We start from the raw sequence: 11,243 nt of genomic DNA, 5'->3' as shown, positions 1-11,243 counted from the left end.
ATTAGAAAACACCAACATCTGTGGGCTCAAAGAAACCACACCTGCCAAACACTGGTAAAAAAACAATCATAGAGATTGCTAGTATTACTGACAGAGAACCTATTTATTAACAGCTTGTAAGTCATAATTGAAAACTTCTAATTTTTGAGGTTTCTGTGATAATTTTTAGTTTGGTTTTTGTCATGATAAATTCTGGTTCAAGGTACACTGTGAAATAATTTCTGACCCAAGACAAATTTATATGATTTGATGATTCATCTTAGCATATAGACTTGGCATTTTGTAACTTTTGATTGTTTTCAAAATTAAATCCACCATCCGAGAAAATTTGATGTAACCTGAATATAGCAATGAACTTCAATATCATTATTGATGATTTGTGGCAGTCACCATTTTCAGCACCTTCTATCTACCATAATTACCAAAGGTAATTGGTTCTAGCCAATTACATAATTAGAACAAAGAAATGGTAACATTGAGTTATCTCAATGGCATGAAACTGGGTCCAAAAGATCAAATAAGCAGATACATTAGTCTCTAATGATTTATTTAAAATAGAATGTTTAATTTTTAAAAATTTCATAACATCACTGTCTGAGCAAAAATGTTCCTGATGATCAATGAGGAAGTAATTATTATATAATAAATATTGAAAACAAGTTTTAGATGGCAGTCAATTCTGTTACTACTTAATCTTCAGAGGGAAACTTCAGATTTTTATTCTTATTAAAATGATCATAAACGGAAGAATTACTTAATTTGAGAAAGATTTGGGATAAACCATATTTTACTGAATCTAAGATGCCCTCACTTATGAGTCATACTATTATTTTATGTATCTCTAAGAAATAAAAATGTTGCTAAAATATGCCATTGATTGTAAGCTACCTCTTGATAATAGATATCAAAGCAAGTATCTTTAATTAAATCAATGGCCTATGGTAATGTAATCTTCCTGTGAGATATGAGATCGATCTTGTGCTATTTTTTTTCTACCAAATTTTACAATTTCCAAACAAAACAAAACAAACATACACTGAATATTTTTGTGTGTGATGCTTATGGAGCATACTTTCTACCATGAAAAGAAGCTAGCATTATGAGGCAGACACTTCTGCAGGTTGGTGAAGGCCACTGCTGTACCCTGGTGGTCTGCAAAAGCTGACCTAGGTGTAGAGGTGCTTCCTGATAATCTAAAACACTTTATGCCTCTAGGAAGGATTTTAATTTTGTCACAGGTTACTATGTAACATCTTATTTACATTGTATGTATAAAGGTTATACAAAGATGCGGTTGTAACTGTCCCTTAACATGCATCAGTGTAGAATTTAGACTTTCTCCATGCTGAAACCCTAAATGCATAGAAGAAAGAATGAAAGAATTCTCATTTTAGATGTTCCACCTAGAAGTAAAACTGATAAAAAAAAAAAAAAAAAAAAAAAACATGCACAAAACTACCTCCCCAGAGAAAGGCTGGTCCCTTTTCCTCCTCATCCATTTCGTTATGAACATAGTAGAAAATAGCATCTTCTTATCAAATTTGATGAAGAATGCCAACTTGTTTAAAATGAAGTACGACTTTTCATGTGAACTGTACCGGATGTCCACATATTCGACTTTCCCCTCAGGGGTTCCCGTCTCTGAAAGGAGTCTTGCTCGTGCTGGTTTCTATTACACTGGTGTGAAAGACAAGGTCAAATGCTTCTGTTGTGGCCTGATGCTGGATAACTGGAAACAAGGAGACAATCCTATCGAAAAGCATAAAAAATTGTATCCTAGCTGCAGCTTTGTTCAGAATCTAAGTTCAGTTAACAATTTGAAAGCTACTTCTCAGCCTTCTTTTTCTTCTTCAGTAACAAATTCCACACATTCATTACTTCCAAGTTTGGAAAACAGTGGATATTTTAGTGGCTCTTATTCAAGCTTTCCATCAAATCCTATCAACTCCAGAGCAAATCAAGATTTTTCTGCCTTGAGGATAAATCCCTACCATTGTTCAATGAATACTGAAAAGGCCAGATTACTCACTTATCAAATGTGGCCATTGACCTTTCTGTCACCTACAGAACTAGCCAAAGCAGGCTTTTATTACATAGGGCCTGGAGACAGAGTGGCTTGCTTTGCCTGCGGTGGAAAATTGAGCAATTGGGAACCAAAGGACGATGCTATGTCAGAACACCTAAGACATTTTCCCAACTGCCCGTTTGTAGAAAATCAGTTTCAAGATACTTCAAGATACACCGTTTCTAATCTGAGCATGCAGACACATGCAGCCCGCTTTAAAACGTTCTTTAACTGGCCTTCCAGTGTTCTGGTTCATCCTGAGCAACTTGCAAGTGCAGGCTTTTATTATGTGGGTAAGGAACTTAATCTGATAATTTTAAAAGTTCAGCATGTTTTATTTTATACATTTTAGTGGGAAATAATATGTATTCATAAGTTTTGGTCTAAAATAATTTTAGGTCACAGTGATGATGTCAAATGCTTTTGCTGTGATGGTGGACTTAGGTGTTGGGAGTTGGGAGATGATCCATGGGTGGAACATGCCAAGTGGTTTCCAAGGTAATTGTTTTGAAATTCTCTTTGCAAATGCTTGTGATTATCATGAAGTGGGTTTGATGTGTTTGCCCTCCAGTCAGCTGTCATATTATTCTTTGTTCAAAAAATATATTCGTGACTAAGTTTAGAATGGGTTATTTAGAAAAATAATTACTTAAAATGCTTTAATGGGTTTAAGACAAAGAAAAAGTAGGTTTAGGATGTTTTTTATGTAAAAATTTATATATTATATTAACACAAAAAATCATAAAGCATTTAAATCATATGAAAAAGTACTAGGAGTAAATCAAATTTGTGTTAATTATGGTAGCATCTTAATAAACAAATAATAAAAGATTCACATGCAAAAAATATGAATCCTATTATAGAATATTTATAGGTTAGTTTTACCAAAAAAAAAAAAAAATTCAAGACAATGAAATACAGTAGAATTAGTTCTCACTGGGCTAAGATTTATTTATTCTTCTAAGCTTATAATCAGAGATATAAAATGATTCTGAATTTGGGATTCTTAGACAGCTTTTTAATAGAATAAACACATAGGGATGATAAATTTATGTTATTAAATTTCCTTTCACTTTTATAAAATTATCCTTCAAACTTTGTTTATATTTGAGGTGTGAGTACTTGATAAGAATTAAAGGACAAGAATTCGTCAATCAAGTTCAAGCCAGTTATCCCCATCTGCTTGAACAGGTAGGTAGGGATGTTTCTTTTTTCTTTTTAAATCACTGGTTACCAATAGACAGTTTGTTTTTAATAATTATAAAGTATATTTTAGTCAAAAGACAAAAGTTGTTTTAAAAACACATTTTTCTTTTTCATAAAACTTGATATGGGCCTAGAAAGTACTATTCTTTGGAGAAAAATAGATCCATAATTCATAACCCCCTGAAAAATAAGATTTGTTATCTTTGTTTTCAAGCATTCCTCCAATCAAGTTGAGGGGAAAAAATTGGCTGGAATAGTAGCATTTAATAGGTTTGCTATAAAACTTTTTCTTTAGAAGATTTGAGAAAGAATGTTATTGTTCTTTCTAATCTTTCTGGGAGAGCAAATGACAACTTATATAATAGTTTGGGGGTCAAAAACTGCCTAGCTGTGGTCAACAGACTGATATAGACTGATATAGCTGTGGTCAACAGACTGTTATCCCAAAAGATAACCCAGGAGCATAAGATCTGTTAATGAGAGGCAAACTGATTATCTCATAGATCACTGAAGAGCTTTAGCCTTTTTCCTGTCTTCAGGAAAATAGATTTTATATGTTAGTACAAACACATACAGAGAAACTCTGTTGGTTTATGGCTGAGAGAATAGCTGGTGGATATAAATAAAATACTTCTTTTGATTAAAAAAATTATTTTGTCAGTAAACCAGTCAGCTTGTAATAAATTTTAAAAAGTAGGTCTATTGGCTCGTTTTTATTGTGATGGGCAATATGAAGTTTATATTTAACTGATATACATTTTTTTCTGTAGCTGTTATCCACATCAGATACCCCAGAAGATGAAAATGCAGAGTCACCAAGTATGTATAAACATAATTACTTCATTGAGATTGATGCATTTAGCATTATTAAGATTAAAAGGTGATAATAATAATATACGTTTGTATTGATTTATCATTTACAATGCATTTTCAAATATATCATGTTGGTGTTTCTCAAACTTCAGTGCATATCAGAATTACCTGGAGAACTTTAAAAACTAGTGCAGATTTCTAGTTTATACTTCAAACCTACTGAATTGAATCAGAGTATCTAAGGGTAGGACTTGGTTATCAGTAGTTAGTGGATTTGTTTTGTTGGTACTGAGGTTTGAATTCAGGGCCTTGAGGATGCTAAGCATATGCTCTTCCACTGAGCAATATCCACAACCCTGGGCATCTAATTTTAGCAAAATACATACTTCTAGTCTAACCCTTATTCTTGGACCAGTATGGGAAGAGGTGTACTGTGATATTAGATTGTTCACATATGCTTTCTGTGAAATAAAGGAGAGTAGAAAAATAGTATTCCCATCCTTTAGTAAAGACCCCAAAGCTCAGAGAAGTTGAATGACTTGACCCTTACCTTAGAACTAAAAGGAGGTAGAGCAAATGTTTGAACAAGTGCTTCTATTTCATTTTCTAGCATTAAATTAAATAAAATATACATGTATTTACTATTCTTAGGGAAGCATAGGAAGCAGGATAAGCATGACTCCTGCTCTCATGAGCTAATGATCTTATGGATAAAAACTATACACAGATAGGAGAAAGGGATTTGGTGGGGAAAATAAAGTGTGATATGAGAGTGCCTGAGAGAACTAGAGGATCAGAAAAGGCTTTCTGGAGGAAATACTCATCTTGTCAGAGAACTCAAGGAAAAAGGAGTCAACCAGGTCACAAAGGGAAGAAAAGGACATTCTAGACATAGGGAACAGTGTATAAAAGGCCTGTGTGAGATAGAACAAGCTCATTTGAAGAACTGAACAAAATTCTATGTGGTCAGAAGTAGGAGTTGCAAACAGATGAATGCATGAAGCAGGCTGGCGTAAGGGGTCAGCACTGCAGACAGAATTTGACCCAAGACCTATCAGTTTGTGACTTCTATCCTAGAGAGCAGAATGCAAATAATTGACAAGGGATGAAGCTGAAGAGGTAAACAGGGTACAGATTGTATGTGCGCTTATAAGCTACAATGGAATTGTTGATGGAATTTAAGGTGTATAACACAATCAGATTTGCGTTTTTTTTGTTTTTTTTTTTTTTTAAATCACTCTGGTTGTGGCATTGAGAATGGGCTGGAAGGGAACAATATTGTAGGAAGCCATTGCAGTAACAAAAGCGAGTGACGACAAAGACCCCTTTTGAAAATATGTATTTGATTTAGAAAGCTCATTTGTTAATCCAACACAGGGAAAAGGGAATCTCAATTCTTTGATCTCTGACATTCTGTTTCCTTCTCCTTCTTTTATATGTATATGGTATAACAGATAGCAAATGTTTTGTATCTAAATACAATCTTCTATATTCTTATTTTGGTAACTAAACATATATATCATTTTAAATTTAACGAAGTTTGTATAAAATAGTGCCTCTACATTTTCTAGTGTTTTAGATTTGTGATATTTTAATAACTTTCAATTTTAAAGCATACAGACTATCCTATTGTGTGTTAAATTCTTTATCCCACATAGTTGTTCATTTTGGACCTGGAGAAAACCATTCAGAAGATGCTGTCATGATGAATACACCTGTGGTTAAAGCTGCTTTGGAAATGGGCTTCAGTAGAAACCTGGTAAAACAGACAGTTCAGAGTAAAATCCTAACCGCTGGAGAGAATTATAAAACCATCAGTGATCTTGTATTAGATTTGCTTAATGCAGAAGATGAAATAAGGGAAGAGGCAAAAGAAAGAGCAACTGAGGAAAAAGAATCAGGTATGTATTTTTTTAGTGTAGTCTCTCTTTCCATAAGAATGTGATATCACTCTATGTTTCTTACTGAAAATATACTAATTGATCAGTCAACCCAGTCATATTTTTTGTATGTTTAGTATTCTGAATTCAAATTCTGAAAAAAATTTTTTCACACTAAGATATATAGGAATTGCTGCTTAACTTGAAAATGTGTACGTTAAGAGGAAATATTTTTTTCCTTCTTTCCCTTATTTCATATTTTACTCTGAATAGTTAACTTTGAATGCAATTATTCATGGCACATTTTTAATCACTGGCTAGTTGCTCACTCCCTTTTTCTGTAAATCAGGGTGGGATAAGGGGCAATTATTAATTTTAATATTAGCATAACAGTATGTCTCATCCTGTGACTAAAAATGAACACACAAATTGTGATTAAGTGTCCTACATGCCCATACAAGAACTGAGTTCCCTTCCAATGACTGTTATTTAGGCAAGTCCTAGGGTACTGTTTTACATTCATTAGGCAAGCTACCATGTCCTCCCATGCTAGCTAGCCTGTTAGCTACTCTGTTCTCTATTGCTCTGCCCAGAAACTGTCTCCCTCTGGGGGATACACTCCATCTGGTTGCAACTTCTGTTATCATTCTGACATAGACAAAGAGAAATACTGATCTCTCTTGCTGCTCTTTCCCAAGCTTGGACCAGACCATGTCTCTTCAACACAGTTGACGATAATAGACTGCCACTCTTAACAATCTCTTACTGGAGATTTAGGAACAAGAGGAAGAAATTATATCTCAGATGGCAATTTACAACTGGAAATAGATGTGGCCTCATTCTCATAAATCTCTCTACCTAGTGTCTGGTCCATCAATGTGTAGCTCTAGCCAGTTTACACAAAAAACTAGGAAAGTTGTGAACATGGTTTCCTTTATCAAAGATAAGGGCTCCAAATATTCAATACTCAGAGAGAGCAAAAAGCTTGCACTTGTCTTTGTTCACAGCCATTTGAGATCTATTTCTTTCCAGGATGATTGACAGAGTGTCCACCCCATTTAAGGATGAACCTATTCCACCCATGAAGATAATTATGTCTTTTGCCCAATTCAGACAAATGTATCTGAACATAGTAATACAGCATCACACATTTACCAAGGTGTGAATTACTTAGTCTACACACCACCAGTACAGCAGGAACACAATCCAAGTCAATATTTGTCCTGCCTAGTCAAGTTCTTCGCTTTTCATTGTGAAGTGGACGTTAGGCAAGTGAGTTTTTTCTGTAGTCATCTCAGTTTGTTTGTTTGTTTGTTTGTTTTTGATACTGGGGATTGAACCCCTGGGGTTCAGATTTCTAAATCACTGGGATTACGGGATAGTACTACCATGTCCAACTGTCATCTGAGTCTTAATCACTGGTCATCACTCAACAAGTGCCCCAAAATCTTCACATTTGTTGAGAAACCCAATGATGTCTAAAATAATCCACCTGTAGAAATGCTTATATTTCTTCCAAATAAAATTAACAAAGTCTCCAGAGATGACTCCAGATTGACAATGTATCATGATTTACATTGTCAAAAGGAGCTCTTAATGACACCCTTCTATGTCTACTACTTAGCAGGCTGTCTTGCACATAGCCTGTGCTCAAGAAAAAAAATTTTTTAAATGAGTTAAGGAAAATACTTGCATTTAGGTTATTGATTATATTATAGTATTCCAGGAACAGTGGCAATTAATTTCTTAACAGATACATAAATAAAGAGGCAATTTAGGAAATTTTTTCTCAGAAAAAATAATATGTTTCAAAGATATATTCAAATCTTCACTTGTTTCAAATGTATATTCAAGCCATAACACAGTCTACGACTTTGAAATAAGAACTTTTCCCAAATACTAGCAATAAAATTTTAGAAATCTTAGGAATTTCAAAGAGGCTTGGGGTATTTCTCAATGGTAGAATGTTCGGGTAGACTGCTTGCCTAGCATGCACAAGGCCATGGATTCAGTTATCAGCACCAAGAAAGAAAAAAAGTAGTTCAGAGAGTTTATTAGGCTAAGCGAAATGTTATTAGAAAAATAAGTGTTATTTTGAAAAGTTAATGTACTTCAACACCAAGTATAAATTATATTTTATTTTCTAATATATTACTACTTGTCTAATATAGATAATTTAATGCTATATTTTGTTCTGAATCTTCTATACCTCTATTACTTTTTTTTTATTCCTACTCTTTAAATTACTAAGGCTATTTTTAAAATTTCTTCAATAGTTATTTATAAAGTATCTTTGTAAATATACTATTCTAGGTTCTGGTCCTTTTCTCATTTATTCTCAAAGCTTCAGTTATATTCAGAATGTATATCTTCAGCCTTGACTTTTTTACTAAGTATCACTTCTTATTCTTTTTGAGATGGTTGTATTTATGTGTCCATATTAAGTCAATATGTCTTAAACCTCACAATCATCTGTCCTAAAATAATTATTCTTCAGACACCCAGCTTCTACCATTAGTTATTTTATAAACAGCTTTATAGTAGAAAAATAAATAAATTTTAAAAAGAAATTGCTTTATTGATTATGGTAAAGTATATGATAAGCTTAGGTTCTTAGTTCAAAGAGATGATAAAATCACAGTTGTTTTTTTTTTTTTTTTTTCAGTACTGGGGATTGATCTAGGGGTGCTCTACCACTGAACTATATTCCCAGCCCCTTTTATTTTTCTTATTTTGATACAAAGTCTTACAAGTAGTTGCCCAGGCTAACCTCGAACTTTTGATCCTCCTGCCTCAGCCTCCAGGGTAGCTGGGATTACAGGTGTGCCTCACAGTACCAGGCAAATTGCAGTTTCAATCTACATAGTTTTTTTTTTAACCAATAAATTCAAATTTAGATCTTGAAGGAAAATAAGATGATTGTATAAGGTCAATAGAAGGTAGTCATTGACAAAGAGGATTTACTCTTCAAAATGCTGTGAGTTTTTTCCTCATTATACAATATTTAGGTAATGGCTTATGTCTGATTTGAGAAAATAATTAAAATTTCCACTTAAAAATGAAAATTTAAAGAAATTTATGAAATAATAAACATTTTAAAAAATTACTTTAATTCATTTGATTTTACATTTCCCCAATTTGGCTAAATTGAATTAAAATTTTAATCTTATTGAGTTAACAGCTTAGCTGGATCACAGAATGACTGAAAGCACAAATCATGATGCCACCCTGTCTCAGTTTGACTTTGCTAGTTATGTGTCCTTTGGCAACTTATTTGCCTCTTCGTGGCTTTGTTTTGTCATCTGTTAAACGAAGGAATTAGTACTTACTTCAGATGGCTATTGCTTTTGCCCTCTCATATCTGCTCCCAGCTGTACCTGTTAATTAAGGAAATATGGGACAAGAGTGATGGAGAATGAGGAAAAGACAAATAGACACACATAGAAAGAAAACAGCAGGGCTAGGTGGACAGCCAAACTCTGATGCAGAGTTTGACTAACCCTGAGCTAACTCAGCATGTTTATTGTATAGGTTTCATCAAAAGGTTATTTGTGGGAAAGTTTTAGCAAAACATGCAATCTGAAGGATGCAGGACTGGGGAGACATTAGGGTCATCTTGTTTTGCTCAGAATTCTCTATTCCTGGGAGTTGGTGTCTGAATTCAAGGCCTCTGCTGATAACTCTGAGCCTTTACAGAGTTTCTTCAGGCTGGTATCACCATAGCAACAGAGCCATCTTGACTTGCACTTTTGCACAGGCAGTTCCCAGTGCAACACAGCCACAAGAAAGTTGGAGCATGATTCATATAACTGTTCTCAACAGGCTATTATGAGGATGAAATGGGGTAACATGTGGGGTACCTAATGCAGTGCTCAGTGTCATTTCTCATAATCAGCGTTATCATCAGGCACAAGCAGCAGACACCCCAACCCTAGCAATCAATATCAGAGCCTTACTAATGGTAAATTGAAGATGGTTTTCATTGACTTGTATATGTAAGTGTGGAAGAAAGTTTGTGAGCAGAGTTTGAACATCTTTGTGTTTGTTTTCTTTTTTATAAAGAAGATCTATTATTAATTCGGAAGAATAGAATGGCACTTTTCCAACATCTGACTTGTGTAATTCCAATTCTGGATAGTCTACTAATTGCCAGAGTGATTAATGAACAAGAGCATGATGTAATTAAGCAGAAAACACAGACTTCTTTACAAGCAAGAGAACTGATTGACACCATTTTAGTAAAAGGAAATACCGCAGCCACTGTATTCAAAAACACTCTACAAGAAACTGACCCTATGTTATACAAGCATTTATTTGGTGAGTGCAAGAAAATTATTTTTGGGAAATTCCTAGGTCAGTTCCAAAATATACTCAAATAATTGGTGATTATCAAAAAGAATTCAATCTAATTTATTAAACTGCACAAAAAGATTAAAGACTTTTGTTGCCTTGACATTATGAGTGTTTGGCCAAAGTCTAAACTACTAGTTTGAAAAATATATTCTTATTTGTCATAATAATATTTTTTCTTTCTTTTATTCCTTTAGTGCAACAGGACATAAGGTGTATTCGCACAGAAGATACTTCAGGTAATAATATTAACAATTTAAGCTGCTAGAAAACATTGTCTTTATTTTCTTGGTTTTTTTTTTAAAGGAGGAGAAGCAAATTGCCTTTTATTATTATTTTTTTTTCCCTTTTTCTCAGATCTACCAATGGAAGAACAATTGCGGAGACTACAAGAAGAAAGAACATGTAAAGTGTGCATGGACAAAGAAGTGTCCATAGTGTTCATTCCTTGTGGTCATCTAGTAGTATGCAAAGATTGTGCCCCTTCTCTAAGAAAATGTCCGATTTGTAGGGGTACCATCAAGGGTACAGTTCGTACATTTCTTTCATGAAGATGGTCCAAAACTTTTGTCTAAACTCTGGAATTAAGGGATTAAGTATATTATGATTTTGACTTTTACATTCATTTGCTTTCCTTAAATTTATTTATTTATTTGCAACTTGGAAAATTTTGTTTTATATAAATATGTTTATGTAAATATATATCTAAAATACACAAACAATAACAAGAGAATGATGGGCTTTTGTTCATGGAAACAAAAAATAGGAATAGCACTACAAATATAATAATAAAGTTTCAGCATTATCGAAATTATAAATGAAGTAAGATTTAAGATATATATTTGTCAAATGACTTTTTTTAGGGACATGGCATTTTTGCAAAGAATTTTGTGAGGAACAATTTAATAAAGCAATGAAAATTACTCTTA

At 33.5% G+C, this 11,243-nt stretch overlaps 1 protein-coding gene across 4 annotated transcripts; it reads left to right on the top strand.

Annotated features, from left to right (window-relative positions):
• The first annotated feature begins 1,416 nt into the window (after nt 1–1,416).
• On the top strand, nt 1,417–11,243 carry LOC143392663 (baculoviral IAP repeat-containing protein 3). 4 transcript variants are annotated; one of them, XM_076846479.2, is made up of 9 exons: nt 1,417–1,771; nt 2,309–2,358; nt 2,464–2,563; nt 3,178–3,256; nt 4,042–4,090; nt 5,743–5,985; nt 10,027–10,281; nt 10,512–10,553; nt 10,672–11,243. In XM_076846479.2, exons 1-9 carry the CDS (start codon nt 1,446–1,448, stop codon nt 10,863–10,865), a joined length of 1,338 nt encoding a protein of 445 aa, XP_076702594.1. In that variant the 5' UTR covers nt 1,417–1,445; the 3' UTR covers nt 10,866–11,243. The 4 variants fall into 4 exon arrangements, with proteins under 4 accessions (XP_076702594.1, XP_076702592.2, XP_076702593.2 ...); XM_076846477.2 differs by having other exon boundaries at nt 1,417–2,358; nt 10,030–10,281; XM_077108832.1 differs by having other exon boundaries at nt 1,487–2,358.

Source organism: Callospermophilus lateralis, chromosome 2 (genome assembly GCF_048772815.1).
Source record: "Callospermophilus lateralis isolate mCalLat2 chromosome 2, mCalLat2.hap1, whole genome shotgun sequence".
Taxonomy (NCBI): domain Eukaryota; kingdom Metazoa; phylum Chordata; class Mammalia; order Rodentia; family Sciuridae; genus Callospermophilus; species Callospermophilus lateralis.
Note: the sequence above shows the minus strand (reverse complement) of the source record. Positions and strands in the feature narration are given on the sequence as shown.

Coding starts and splice junctions, on each gene's coding strand:
- LOC143392663 (XM_076846477.2), top strand. CDS start 1,446: ATGCACAAAACTACCTCCCCAGAGAAAGGCTGGTCCCTTTTCCTCCTC. Junction 5,986..10,029: donor AACTGAGGAAAAAGAATCAG/GTATGTATTTTT, acceptor TTTATAAAGAAG/ATCTATTATTAATTCGGAAG. Junction 10,282..10,511: donor GTTATACAAGCATTTATTTG/GTGAGTGCAAGA, acceptor TTATTCCTTTAG/TGCAACAGGACATAAGGTGT.